The 15,435-nt window shown below is 38.9% G+C and overlaps 1 protein-coding gene across 1 annotated transcript in view; it reads left to right on the top strand.

Annotated features, from left to right (window-relative positions):
* Nucleotides 1–15,435, top strand: part of IARS2 (isoleucyl-tRNA synthetase 2, mitochondrial) — a 75,491-nt gene that overhangs the window by 18,741 nt on the left and 41,315 nt on the right. Inside the window, exons 5-12 of the mRNA XM_053606384.1 lie at nucleotides 138–187; nucleotides 284–393; nucleotides 477–567; nucleotides 1,194–1,309; nucleotides 6,617–6,786; nucleotides 7,611–7,701; nucleotides 10,179–10,330; nucleotides 14,458–14,618. Of these exons, the coding sequence (XP_053462359.1) occupies nucleotides 138–187; nucleotides 284–393; nucleotides 477–567; nucleotides 1,194–1,309; nucleotides 6,617–6,786; nucleotides 7,611–7,701; nucleotides 10,179–10,330; nucleotides 14,458–14,618 (941 nt within the window). The remainder of the gene's footprint in view (nucleotides 1–137; nucleotides 188–283; nucleotides 394–476; nucleotides 568–1,193; nucleotides 1,310–6,616; nucleotides 6,787–7,610; nucleotides 7,702–10,178; nucleotides 10,331–14,457; nucleotides 14,619–15,435) is intronic.

Here is a 15,435-nt window from a genome sequence, read left to right as displayed (position 1 = left end):
ATTGAGGGTACAATAAGCCAGTTACACTGATTGCAATTGTTAGGTAAAGTCCCTCTTGCAAGCATGATTTTTTCTTTGTATGTTAAAGTATGTGTCACATATTTCCAGTTTTAATGTAATATCTTTGTCTTTTATAGGGCTTGGTCTATCGATCTTACAAACCTGTATTTTGGTCCCCCTCATCTAGGTATATATGCATTTTTTGGTAACTAAAGGGGAGAATTTTGGTAACTAAAGGGGAGAATGCTTCCAAATATTTATGTTTAATATTTTTAAACCTTAGGACTGCATTGGCTGAAGCAGAACTGCAATATAATCCTGAGCATGTCAGTCGTTCAGTGTATGTAAAATTTCCTCTCTTGAAGCCTTCTCCTAAATTGGCATCTCTTTTAGGTAAGAGTTATTCATTGGTTAAGTATACTAAAGTTATGAAATTATAGCATTTGGTAACATTATTTACAACTTTATTTTTACAGATAGTTCATCTCCTGTTAACATTTTAGTCTGGACCACCCAGCCTTGGACTATTCCAGCCAATCAGGCTGTTTGCTATATGCCAGAATCAAAGTACGTATATTATTGCATTTTTTTGTTTTAACCACAAATAGGATCCATTCCATCATTAGCATTATTTTGAATTCATTTCATCCTTGTTATTCTTTTTTTTTGAGACAGAGTTTCACTATGTCACCCTTGGTAGAGTGCTGTAGCATCACAGCTCACAGCAACCTCAAACTCTTGGGCTTAAACGATTCTCTTGCCTCGGCCTGCCGAGTAGCTGGGATGACAGGTGCCTGCCACAACACCACCTATTTTTGTTGTTGTTGTTGTTGCAGTTGTGTTATTTAGCAGACCCAGGCCAGGTTCGAACCTGCCAGATTCAATGTATGTGGTTGGTGCCCTAACCAGTGGGCTATGGGTTCCTGGCCCATCCTTGTTATTCTTTTAAAATTTAGCCAAGTGTAACTTAGTTATTATGTACGTGTAGATTTTATTAAGCTTTAGATGATTCTTTCTAATGCCTTATATCCCACTTTTTGGAAAAATGCAATAGAAATGCAATTTATGAAGTGTTTTGAAAATAATACATTTTGATTTTGAAGTTTTTCTGAAATGATATTAGAAAATTAAAATGTTATTTATGGCTTTTCCTTGTTTATTATTAGTAATTCTCTCCTAAAATTTTATGTTAGGTATGCTGTTGTGAAATGTACCAATTCTGGAGACCTCTACATTCTGGCTGCAGATAAAGTAACATCTGTTGCTTCTGCTTTGGAAACAACATTTGAGACTGTTTCCACATTTTCAGGTGAAGATTTCTAGATATTCCATCATAGTCATCAAAATATCCTATTGATTTAAGTTCATGACTTGGCTGAATGTTACTTACTGTGAATTGAAACAAATGTGGCCTTCATTTTTCTAGAATATATTGTACATTGATTATATTGAAGGAAAAAAACATATAACACACATTTTTTTTTGAGATAGAGTCTCACTTTGTCACCCTTGGTAGAGTGCCATGGCATCATTACTCATAGCAACCTCAAACTCTTGGGCTGAAGTGAAACTCTAGACTCAGCCTCCCGAGTACCTGGGACTATAGGTGCCTGCCACAGTGCCCAGTATTTTGGAAGATGGGGTCTCACTCTTGCTCAGCTTGGTCTCAAACTCCTGAGCTCAGGCAATCAGAATGTCTTTGGCCTTCCAGTTGTGCTAGGATTGCACACTGGAAGGTGTGAACCACAAGGCCTGACCTTAGAGGGAGAATATATATATATATATATATATATATATATATATATATTATTATTATTTTTTTTTCAGAATACATATTAAATCTGGTAGGAATAGAGGCTTCCCAGTTGAATTCCCCTCCTCTGCTGCCGGAGGTTCTGTTCTCCCTCTTTGCTTATGATACTTATCAATCTTTCTTCCTGTCAATAAACTATCTTGTCACTTACAAAAAAAAACCATGATAGGAATATAGAAAAATATAAACACTGACAAAGTTACAACAGATAAAAAATAAATTGGGGGCAGTAGTTAATAATACCCAGTAGTTACATGGTAAAATCTTATGCATAATTAATTATTAAAATTATTTTTATCTGGGCTGAGTGTGGTGGCTTAACACCTGTGGATTGCCTGAGCTCACAGGTTCTAGACCAGCCTCACCAAGACCGAGACCCTGTCTCTAAAAATCTGAGCATTGTGGCGGGCGCCTATAGTCCCAGCTACTTGGGAGGCTAAGGCAAGAGAATCACCTAAGCCTAATTGTTTAATAAAAACAATTATTAAAATTGTTTTTTTCTGGGCTGAGTGTGGTGGCTTAACGCCTGTGGATTGCCTGAGCTCACAGGTTCTAGACCAGCCTCATCAAGACCGAGACCCTGTCTCTAAAAATCTGGGCATTGTGGCAGGCACCTGTAGTCCCAGCTGCTTGGGAGGCTAAGGCAAGAGAATCACCTAAGATCTTGCTGGTCTACGACGCCACGGCACTCTATTGAGGGTGACAAAGTGAAACTTTCTAAAAAACAGAAAATTTTTTTTTTATCTCAATAAAATGAAGAAGGAAATAAATACATTTAAATTTCACTTATTTTTATTAATTTATTTATTTATTTATTTTTGAGAAAGAGTCTCAAGCTGTCATCCTGGGTAGAGTGCTAGGGTGTCACAGCTCACAGCAACCTCAAACTCTTGGGCTTACGTGATTCTCTCACTTTAGCCTTCCAAGCAGCTGAGACTACAGGTGCCTACCACAATGCCCGGCTATTTTTTCTGTTGCAATTGTTGTTGTTTCAGCTGGCCCAGGCCGGGTTTGAACCCACCAGCTTCCGTGTATGTGACTGGCACCCTACCCACTGAATTATGGGCACCGCCTTTATTTATTTATTTATTTTTTATAGAGACAGAGTCTCACTTTATCACCCTCAGTAGAGTGCTGTCGCGTCACAGCTCACAATAACCTCCAGCTCTTGGGCTTAGGTGATTCTCTTATCTCAGCCTCCCGAGTAGCTGGGACTACAGGCACCTGCCACAATGCCCGGCTATTTTTTGTTGTTGTTGTTTTTGCAGTTTGGCTGGGGCTGGGTTTGAACCCACCACCCTTGGTATATGGGGCCGGCGCCCCACTCACTGAGCCACCAGTGCCACCCCTACTTATTTATTTTTGAGACAGTCTTATTCTGTGGCCCAGGCTAGAGAGTTATGGCATCAGTCTTGCTTATAGGAACCTCAAACTCCTGAGTTTAAGTGATCCTCCTACGTCAACCTTCTGAGTAGTTGGGACTACAGGCACCTATCATAAAGTCTGTTTAGTTTTTCTCTTTTTAGTAGAGATAGGGTCTTGCTCTTGATCAGGCTGGTCTTGAACTCTTAACTCTTCTTGGGCTTAAACTCTTGGGCTCAAGTGATTCTTTTGCCTCAGCCTTCTGAGTACCCAGCTATTTTTAGAGATGAGGTCTCGCTTTTGCTCAGGCTGGTCTCAAACTCGTGAGCTCAGGCAGTCCATCTGTCTCTGCTTCCTAGAGTGCTAGGATTACAGGTGTGAGCCACTGTAACTGGCCTACACTTATTTTTGTCATATAATTTTTTTTTTTTTTTTGAGACAGAGTCTCACTTTGTCGCCCTTGGTAGAGCGCTATGGCATCACAGCTCACAGCAACCTCAAACTCCTGGGTTCAACTATTCTCTTGCCTCAGCCTCCTGAGTAGCTGGGACTATAGGCGCCTGCTACAACGCTTGGCTGTTTTTAGAGACAGGGTCTAACTCTGGCTCAGGCTGGTCTTGAACCCTTAGGCTCAGGCAGTCCACCTGCCTCAGCTTCCCAAGTGCTAGGATTATAGGCATATGGCACTGAACCTGGCCTTTTGTCATATAATTTTATTTTATTTATTTATTTATTTTATTTTTTATCATTGTTAGTTTTGTTTTTTTTTTGTATTTATTTATTTATTTAAGACACGGTCTCACTTTGTCACCCTCAGTAGATTGCTGTGCCATCACAGCTCACAGCTCACAGCAATCTCAAACTCGTGGGCTGAAGCGGTTCTCTTGCCTCAGCTGCCCAAATAGCTGGGACTACAAGCGCCCACCACAACGCCCAGGTATTTTTTAGAGACAGGGTCTCACTCTTGCTCAGGCTGATCTTAAACTCCTGAGCTCAAGCACCACCCACCTCGGCCTCCCAAGTGCTGGGATTACAGATATGAGCCACTGCGCCCGGCCTTGTCATATAATTTTAATAGAAAATTGAATACATTCTGAAAATTATTCCAAAAACAGTCCTTCTATTAAAATAATTCTTAGTAAGCTATAATTTTTGACTTTTGAAATAGTGACTAGTTTTGAAATAAAAGTATGGAAGTCTGGGGAGGTTGAAAATTACTTTTGATACTTAGGTATGATATATCTGAATTTCTTCCTAAAATACTCCAAACATTGGATTACATGCCTATAATCCTAGCACTTGGGAAGCTGAGGCAGGTGGACTGCCTGAGCCTATGGGTTCAAGACCCGCCTGAGCCAGAGTGAGACCCTGTCTCTAAAAGTAGCCAGGCATTGTAGCAGGCGCCTATAGTCCCAGCTACTCAGGAGGTTGAGGCAAGAGAATAGCGTGAGCCCAAGAGTTTGAGGTTGCCATGAGCTGTGATGCCATAGCACTCTGCCAAGGGCGATTCCAAAGTGAGACTCTGTCTCAAAAAAAAAAAAACAGTCATGTGAATAAAGATTTTAAAAAATGGAAAGACTGGGGCGGTGCCTGTGGCTCAAAGGAGTAGGGAGCTGGCCCCATATACTGGAGGTGGCGGGTTCAAACCCAGCCCCAGCCAAAAACTGCAAAAAAAAATGGAAAGACTGCATAGCTAAATAGTTCATCAGCTCATATACAAGCCAATTAGAAGCTTAAACAAACTTAACAAAAATGAAAAGGTTTTTATGTTAAAGCAGTGGTTCTCAACCTGTGGGTTGCAACCCCTTTGTAACAATGAAAATATATCATGGCATTAGGAAGGTTGAGAACCACTGTGTTAAAGGGAGGAAAGGAGCTACAGAATGTTTAATATCATTTAATCCTTGTTAATGCCATAGGTAAGTTAGAGGAATTAGTATATTCTTTATTCCATACCTTCCCACTTCTTTCTTAAATGCAGAAGATATTAAAGCCTTCATTGACAAGTTAAATATTATCACAGAAGCTAAAATCTACAGGTTTGTTTTTTTTTTTTTTGTAGAGACAGAGTCTCACTTTATGGCCCTCACACAGCTCACAGCAACCTCCAACTTCTGGGCTTAAGCGATTCTCTTGCCTCAGCCTCCTGAGCAGCTGGGACGCGCCACAACGCCTGGCTATTTTTTGGTTGCAGTTTGGCCGGGGCCTGGTTTGAACCCGCTACCCTCGGCATATGGGGCTGGTGCCTTACCGACTGAGCCACAGGCGCCGCCCAATCTACAGGTTTTTTGAAAGTATTAAGGTTAAATTTTAAGATCTTTTGTCTAGATTACATAATTATTTTAAATTATTACTGTATAGAGAATTATTGGGTTGTCATATTTTTTTTTTTAAGGGAAAAGATCTTACTTTGTTGCCCAGGCTGGGGTGCAATGGCCTGAATATATCTCACAGAAACCTCAAACTTCTGTCCTCAAGTGATCCTCTTGCTTCGGCCTCCTGAGTAGCTGGGACTGTAGGCACATGCCATGGCACCTGGCTACTTTTAACATATTTTTTGTGGAGATTGGTTCTTGCTATGTTGCTCAGGCTGATCTCAAACTCCTGGATGTAAGTGATCCTCCTTTCTCAGACTCCCAAAGTGCTGGGATTACAGGTGTGAGCCATTGTGTCTGGCCTGGGTTGCCATTTTGAACCAACACATTGTAGAGGATTATATATACTTCTTATCCCCGACAGAATAAACTTATGACAACTAACTAGCTTACTACTTTTTTTTTTTTACACAAAGTCTCACTTTGTCACCCTCTGGTAGAGTGCCATGGCATCATAGTTCACAGTAACCTCAAACTCTTGGGCTCAAGCGATTCTCTTGCCTTAGCCCCACTCCCCCCAGTAGCTGGGACTAGAGGATCCTGCCACAGCACCTGGCTATTTTTAGAGACAGGGTCTCATTCTTGCTCAGGCTGGTCTCAAACCCATGAGCTCAAGCAGTCTGCCCTCCTCAGCCTCCCAGAGTGTTGGGATTATAGGTGTGAGGCGCCTAGCCTAGCTTATTACTTATTAAAGTAGTAGGAATTATCAAACAGCTAAAATAGAGTAATTTGTGTAAGGTAGGTTTCTTTCTAGAAAAATATGAATTACTACTTATAGATCTTTTTGGGAGAGGCATGTGAGAGAATATTAGGAATAGATACAGGAAGTACTGAAACACTTAAATTGCATTAATTCTTATCCTCACATTAGTTCTCTAAGGTAGGAAGTATATTGATCTGCATTTTATAGATTCCTGAAGGTCATACAGCAAGTAAAACAGGAAGCCAGGATTTGAGCCCAGCCAGTTTTGTTCTACTGCGTAGATTCCGCACTTTTAACCTGATGTTCAGTTGGTAAGGTAAGCTTTGCCATATAAAAATGATTCGTGGTTTTCTTTCCCCACAGGTGTAGATTTGGAAGATGGTACTTGTAGTCATCCTTTAATTCCTAATAAAGTCTCTCCCCTTTTACCTGCAAATCATGTGACCATGGCAAAAGGAACAGGATTGGTTCACACAGCCCCAGCTCATGGTATGGAAGATTACAGTGTAGCCTCTCAACACAGCCTGCCTACGGTACCATTCCTCTTTTTTCCTTCCTAGTTATTTATCTTATAGAATAAAAGTGATAAATATTAACTAATGTCTTTATTGTTTGATAATAAAGAGTTTTGTCACTGTAATTATGAAATGCTTAGATATGTACCTAAAGCTTCGTTAATTCATACTAATTGAGAAGGATTTTCCAGAATTAGCACACAATCCGCACAAAGTTAGCACTAAAGAATATTCTCCTGTGTTACATGGAGTACTTTTGAAATGATATACTCTTTTTCTTTTTGGCCGGGGCTGGGTTTGAACCCACCACCTCTGGCATATGGGACCGGCGCCCTACTCCTTGAGCCACAGGAGCCGCCCGATATACTCTTTTTCAAGTAGTAAGTCACATAAAGAAATTACCTTCAGTTCCTGAAAAATGGCAGGGAAATTTTACTAAAAAATTGAAAGGAGCAATTTGTTGTTTGCTTTAACTAAACAGTCACCTCTAAATTATTTCACACACTTCGGTTACTTCACAAGTTTTCCCATTGAGTTAAAAGGCAAGTTTCAAAGGGAATAGCTGTGCACATAAATCTGTAAATAATAGAGACCAGTCAAAAATGTTTTAATATATTTTGTTACTTTTTAAATTAAGCCTCAAGTATATGATTTCATAGCACATTTTGCCTTTGGTGATTTAAATGTGTTAAATTCACAGTCCTGTTGACTGAAGAAGAAGTACCCAAATTTTCAATGTGGGAAAAAAATTAGGCTATATGAGAAGTTTTATATACATTGTTTTGCCATATGTTATAAGATAAAATATCTTGATATTTCATTTTAATTTTGAACAATTGTAGGATTGTTTAGTGGATGAAGATGGAATTTTCACAGATGTTGCAGGTCCTGAACTTCAAAACAAGGCTGTCCTTGAAGAGGGAACTGATGTGGGTAAGTGTTGTTTATATCTGTTGATATAAATATATGTCTTCTAAAAAGCAGTCAGTTCTCCCTTCTTAAACTTTCAACAGAAACAAAAAGCTAAAATTATGTTTTGTTTTGCCACATGGTTAAAAATGGAGTTTGGGGACTTTTGTATTTTGCTTTGAAGCTGCTCTATTCATTTAAGCAAAACTTGAAATAATAAAGTTATTTTAGGGCCATGGAGATAGAAATCAGTGGTATTGTATGGAAAGATATGGGCGGCAGCTGTGGCTCAGTCGGTAAGGCTCCGGCCCCATATACCGAGGGTGGCAGGTTCAAACCCGGCCCCGGCCAAACTGCAACCAAAAAATAGCTGGGTGTTGTGGCGGGCGTCTGTAGTCCCAGCTACTCGGGAGGCTGAGGCAAGAGAATCGCTTAAGCCCAGGAGTTGGAGGTTGCTGTGAGCTGTGTGATGCCATGGCACTCTACCGAGGGCCATAAAGTGAGACTCTGTCTCTACAAAAAAAAAAAAAAAAAGGAAAGATAAAATCAAGCTTGGAGCTAGACTGACCATGAATCAGAGATTTCCCCACTCATTTTGTAACCTTTGTAAATAACTCACTCATATAGCCTGGTTATATATTAGGATCTTGGGGTCTTCCTGTTTTCATTTGTCTTTCTTCCGTTCTTTATAGATCAGAGACCAGGTACTATGAAAACCTTTCTTTGCCTACACTAGAACAAGGAAACCCAGTATACTATGTATTACTTTCCTAAGGCTAGTATAACAAATCGCATGCCTTTGGTGGCTTAAAACAACAGGAATTTATTTTCTAAAATGCTGGAAGCCAGGAGTCTAAAATGAAGATAGTGGCAGGACCATATTTCCTCTGAAAGTTCTCTGGGAGAATTCTTATTTGCCTCTTTCTAGCTTCTGGTGGCTTCTGGAAATCTCTGGCATCCGTAGCTGCATCACTCTCCAGTCTCTACCTTTGTTGTCATGTGCCTTGTTATCTCTCATGTATCTCTGTGTATCCTCTCTGTATCTTCATGCCAGTCGTTGGATTTAGTGCCCTCTCTAATGTAGCCTAACCTCTCTTAATTATATCTGTAAAGGCTCAGTTTTCTTTTCTTTTCTTTGTTTATTTCTTTTTTTTTTTGAGACAGAGTCTCACTTGGTCACCCTTGGTAGACTGCCATGGCATCTTAGCTCACAGTAACCTCAAACTCTTGGGTTCAAGTAATTCTCTTGCCTCAGCCTCCCAGGTAGCTGGGACTACAGGCACCTGCCACAGTGCCTGGCTATTTTTTTTTTTTTTAGAGACAGGGTTGGTCTCAAACTCGTGGCAATCCACCTGCCTCAGCTTCCCAAGTTCTGGGATTACAGATGTGAACCATCGAGCCCAGCTCAATTTTCAACTTGGGTCACAGGTACAGTGAGTTAGGATCTTTTGGGTAGACACAATTCAACCCATTGAGATCTGGTTTCTTCTGGATTACCTGGAGACCACTGTAAGATTTATGGCACGACCCAGCTGCTCGGGAGGCTGAGGCAGGAGAATTGCGTAAGCCCAAGAGCTGGAGGTTGCTGTGAGTCCTGTGACGTCATGGCACTCTACCAAGGGCGGTAAAGTGAGACTCTAAAAAAGATTTATGGCATGAAAGAATGTGACTTTGCATTTCAAATCCAGAATTCTAGATTTATGAGGTCTGACAGTTAGATTTGCTAACTCATCCTAGAAAAGACACTACATACCTCATTGGTGAATATCACTACAGTCGCCTTCAGAGTACTACCCTTGGGAAGCCATGCACTGATGCCAGTGCCTAGTCCACACTTCAAATCAATTTTAGAGCTTTCTGGAATGGCCATCAGAGCTATCATATTTCACACAAAAACAAAACGACAGCAATGAATGCTACTAAGCAAGACACTGCTGCAGGTTGATACAGACACAGCTGTGAGACAGTGATATACCAAGGTTATGAAATCTTACCAAGTTGTTTGTACAGTGCTGCCAATGTAAGTGCTCAGTGGCAAGTTCATGAACTTAATTGTTAGATCTAGTATGATGACAGCTTTGAAAAAGAGTTCCAAAATTGCTTTGAAGGATGCAGTAGGTGCTGGCTTTGGTGTGTAGCTTCCCATGATTACTTCAAAGGTGACCATAGTGATATTCACAATGACCTCATTTTTTCACACTTTTTATAGCATGAGTTTATGAACTTAATTTGTCAGGCCCGTGTTCTGTTCATCTTTCCTTTGAAATGAAGAGATGTGGGAATGGCATAGTTTGGAGTCTGAGTAGGGTTTTACAGTACTTTTTTTTTTTTTTTATTATTCAGAAGATGCCCAGATTATGCCTTTGATACTTCAGAAGGTACTAGCTACTCTTACTGCTACCCACTGGTCCAGATTTAGTGCTCCCCGGAAGTTTAGACCATTATTAGGATTTACATAATAATTTTTAAGGGGGTATAACATAAATTGCTATTTTTTTAAGTTATAAAGATGCTTCAGACTGCAAAGAACTTTTTGAAAGAAGAAAAAGTGGTACACAGCTATCCCTATGACTGGAGGACTAAGAAACCAGTAATTATTCGTGCCAGCAAGCAGTGGTTTGTAAATATCACGGATATTAAGACTACAGCCAAGGTATAAAAGACATTCTTTTATAAGGGATTGGGTTTATCATTCCCTCAGTATAAAAGGGTTGCTGCATGTGAGGTCAAAGGTGGGGTTTTGGGAGTGGAAAAGATTATTGCTATTATGATTTGTTCATAAAATTATGGAATTTTAGATCTGTAAAGACCTTGAGTTTCTATTTTTTCATTTTGTGTGCAGAAAATGAAGTTTTAAGAGGTAAAGTGACTTGACCGAATCACAGAGTAGGTAGACTTTCCTACCCAGTGTAGCGAAAGTAGCATAGAATTAGGATAGAACTGAATTTAGCAAATTGTTTAATCTCCCAGAATCTTTTTTTCCTTATGTATATGAAAGTGACAATAATGTCTACCTCATGGGTTAAGCATTAAAAGTTCCTAGAGCGGCGGCGCCTGTGGCTCAAGGAGTAGGGTGCTGGTCCCATATGCCGGAGGTGGCAGGTTCAAACCCAGCCCCTGCCAAAAAAAAAGTTCCTAGAGCAAAGTCTGGCACATAATAGGCGTTGCTTTGAGTTAAATACTTTATAACTGGTGTTCTAAATATTTGATATATATTTGAGCTTTTTCATTTAAGATATACATGCATCTCTGATAAAAACTTGATTCTATCCAAGAAAAGATCTTAAATGTGTATGTGTTAACTAGGCCGAATATATAGATATTTTGTTTTACAGCTTATATCGGAGATTCTAGCGTAATTAACTGGTTCATTTGTTGACCTGGAAGTTTGGGGTCTTTGCAAAAGCTATGCTTAGCAATTTATATTTTCTATACTTGTGTAATATGGCTAAATGTAATATATAAGGTATATTATTTTTTTTCCTTTAATGCCTATTTTCCTTACTTGTAAGTGTTAATATCTATAAATTCTAGCTCAGCCACATGTTTGGTTGCAGAACATCTAAGTCTGATGTAATATGTTTAAGCTGGTTTTTTTTTTTTTTTGAGACAGAAGTCTCACTTTGTTGCCTTTGGTAGAGTGCCAGTGGTGTCACAGCTCACAGCAACCTCAAGCAACCTCAACCTTAAGCATCTTGGGCTTAAGCTATTCTTTTGCCTCAGCCTCCCAAGTAGCTGGGGACTACAGGCGCTTGCCACAGTGCCTGGCTATTTTTTGGTTGTAGTTGTCATTGTTTGGCAGGCCGAGGCTGGATTAGAACCTGCCAGCTCCAGTGTATGTGGCTGGTGCCCTAACCCCTGAGCTACAGATTCCGAGCCAGCCAGGTTTTTTTTTTAAACTTTATAGACAGTTTTCTATTGCTCTTTGCAGAATTGACAAGAGTGGGGACTTCTATTTCCATGTTCTCATCACTTAATTTCAACCATAATTAACATTTGACTAATTTTGTTTTTTATTTACACTGCTCTTTCTACCTACAATTTTGGGAAAACAAATCATAGTAGCACAATAATTGACTTTTGGGCAATTAAAAAAAGTTATTTAACTTTTTTAAACTTATACATATTTAATTAAAATAGAGTAGGTATGAGTCAAAACGAAGAAAAATAATCAAGATACAGTGTTATTGCCATTTTGTTAACCAGGAAGAGTCGGGATGGAGCAGGTTATCAGGAAAACATTCTAAGATCATCTCAAAGCAGCTGGGCTATGTAATGTTCAGATTCAAATCTGAAAATTAAGTATTAAGTATTATCCCACTTAGCCTACAAATGATAAAAAGGAGTCAAAACTTTATATAATAGTTTAATTTACATTAAATATATAGCATTAAATTTACAATAAATATATAACCTGAGCTCATAGGTTCAAGACCAGCCTAAGCAAGAATGAGACCCCGTCTCTAAATATATAATGTAAATATAAATATATACATTAAATAGTTTAATTTACATTAAATATATGTCAATCTCTCATTTCTCAGAGATTGACACTAGCAACTTTATTTATTGAGTAAAAAAATCTCAAATACAACTACCAATTCTATTTTTTTTTTTTTTTTAGACAGAGTCTTTTTTTTTTTTTTGGCCGGGGCTGGGTTTGAACCCGCCACCTCTGGCATATGAGACCGGTGCCCTACTCCTTGAGCCACAGGCGCCACCCTCACCAATTCTGTTTTTATCTATACCCCTTTTACCACCCACCCTTTCCCCTTAACCATTGAATTGTTTCATAGCAAATCCTAGGTATTATTTCTTGTATGTTATATCTCTTCCAGGCAGTATTTAGCGCATGTATTTGAAAGGTAAACTCTTTAAAGCATCATTCTAATGCTATTATCACCACCTTAAAAAAGTGATATTATTCCTTAACAAAATCAAATATCTAGTCAGTATTCAAATTTCTTAGATTTTATTATTTTTTTTTGTAGAGACAGAGTTTTATTTTGTCGCCCTCAGTAGAGTGAGGTGGTGTCACAGAGTTCACAGCAACCTCCAACTCCTGGGCTTAGGTGAGTCTCTTGCCTCAGCCTCCTGAGTAGCTGGGACTACAGGCGCCTGCCACAATGCCCAGCTATATTTTGTTGCAGTTTGGCGGGGTCCGGGCTTGAACCCGCCACCCTTGGTATATGAGGCTGGTGTTCTACCCACTGAGCCACAAGCATCGCCCAATTTCTTAGATTTTTTTTTTTATTATTAAATCATAGCTGTGTACATTAATGCAATCATGGGCACCATACACTGGTTTTATATACCATTTGACATATTTTCATCACACTGGTTAACATAGCCTTCCTGGCATTTTCTTAGTTCTTAGATTTTTTTTAAACCAAGTACACAGTATTAATCAAGTTGAGTTACAGAGATGTTGCCATTTTGCCAGTAGGTGGTGCTACAAAGGGTTTTGGGGAAGGGGATTTTTGATAGTTATGGTAAGTGAGGAAACTTTAAATCTACTCTGAAAATATAGGAATGTTTTTTATTAACAAGTAGATTTTTAAAAATTAAGTTAACATATTTGGCTTATTTGGAAATTATTACCAAAAATTTTTGCTGTGCCTCATGCCTGTAATCCCAGCACCTTGGGAGGCCGAGGTGGGTGGATTGCCTGAGCTCATAGGTTCAAGACCAGCCTAAGCAAGAATGAGACCCCGTCTCTAAAAATAGTTGAGCGTTGTGGCCAGTGCCTGTAGTCCCAGCTACTCGGGAGGCTGAGGCAAGAAGATCGGTTGCACCCAAGAGTTTGAGGTTGCTGTGAGCTATGATGCCCCAGCACTCTACCAGGGGCGACCAAGTGAGACTCTGTCTCAAAAAAAAATATGTATTTTTTTTGCTGTATGTCTATCTTTTGGTAATTGACAACTGAAATCAAACGCTAATAGTTTACAGCTCTTTTGAGGGGCAGCAGGAAGGAGAGTTCTTGAGAGATGGCAAATTGGCTCTGTGCCTGTCGCTCAGGGGCTATGGTGCTGGCCACATAAACTGGAGTTGGTGGGTTTGAACCCAGCCCCGGCCTGTCAAACAACAATGCCAACTGCAACCAAAAAATAGCCAGGCGTTGTGGTGGGTGCCTGTAGTACCATCTACTTGGGAGGCTGAGGCAAAAGAATTGCTTCAGCTGGAGAGTTTGAGGTTGCTGTGAGCTGTGACGCCATGACACTCTACCAAGGGCAACATAGTAAGACTGTCTCAAAAAAAAAAAAAAAAAGTAAATAAAAGGGAAATAACTATTATTTTGAGAAAGTTGTTTTTATATTATAGAAACCATAAGCCATACTATGTAAAATCAGGTTATGTTGCAATCTTTGTCAAGCTAGGATAGTGGCTTATTTTTCAGCATTTACAAAATGGTTCAAATCAATTTTGAGTTGATTTTAACTGCAGTTTAGTGAAATATAATACTTCTATTAAAGCTTTTATTACCGTTTTATTCTGGCGTTATGTAAATTATAAATTGATATATAAAATCTCTTGTTACATCCTCCAAAGGTGAAATCTGCTCTTGATATTCTTTATTAAGTTCTCTGTTGCTCTCTTTGTTCTTTGGTTCATTTGCTCTCACATCTTTAGTTTTTTAGTTTTTTCCTTTCTTTAGGTGTGGAAGGCACATGAAGGACTACAAATATCCAAAATAAAGAATTGTATTAGGGGAAATAATGACTGTTGTAGAACATTTGTTCTGCTTTCTCTCACTAGACTTAATTTATGATTCAATTGCAGGAATTGTTAAAAAAGGTGAAGTTTATTCCTGGATCATCACTGAATGCTATGGTTGAAATGATAGACAGGCGACCATATTGGTGTATATCAAGGCAAAGAGTGTGGGGTGTTCCAATTCCTGTGTTTCATCATAAGACAAAAGACGAATACTTGATCAACAGGTAAATGCTTTCTGAAATTTTTCAGTGTTTTAAAGTGAGTTGTGTTTTCTTCAGAAATGGAAAAATAATGTTAATTATTGAGAGCTTTTTATATATTAAATAAAATATAAAATAGTAGTCTTTTGTGGGGAGTAAAATTTAAATTTGAAAAAGATTCTTTCAGGGCTGGTCCTGTGGCTCACAAATGTAATGCTAGCACTCTGGGAGACTGGAGCATGGGGATTGCTTGAGCTCAGGAGTTTAAGACCAGCCTGAGCAAGAGCTGATACTTAGAAGCAAAGGCTCTGATATTTTTTTTTCTTTCCCAAGAGCTGATACATAGAAGCAAAGGCTCTGATATTTTTTTTCCTATGGAAAAAAATGGGAATTTATTGTGTTAGGTTAAGGTCTGAGGGCACCCTAAAATGGACAGTGTTCGGTGCGGAAGTCTAAAATTCACTTTTCCTTTAGAAATTGGAAACTCTCTTATTCTGAGTCTACTCCCCTTTTCAGTGGAAATGGTATGGTGTTATTTAAGATACGTTAAAATTTAAGAAACTATAATATAGTTAAATGCACCTGGTTTCTTTGATTGTTACATTGCTAGTTATTTCTAATTTTTTCCTTATTTTTTTTTAATTTGGAAGGATAATAGATGGACATAGTAAACAATTCATTATAGAAAAGCTTATACATTGAAAAGTAGGATTTTTTTCCTACTCCAGATACCAGAGCATTTTTTTGAGACAGGCTTTGTTCACAGTTTTTTATGAATTTTTCCAGAAAAAATGAATTCATCTGCCAGCATATACATATATTTATACAAAAGGGAGTATTT

Source organism: Nycticebus coucang, chromosome 10 (genome assembly GCF_027406575.1).
Source record: "Nycticebus coucang isolate mNycCou1 chromosome 10, mNycCou1.pri, whole genome shotgun sequence".
NCBI lineage: Eukaryota > Metazoa > Chordata > Mammalia > Primates > Lorisidae > Nycticebus > Nycticebus coucang.
The sequence above is the reverse complement of the archived record's forward strand: the minus strand, read 5'-3'. Positions and strand labels throughout refer to the sequence as shown.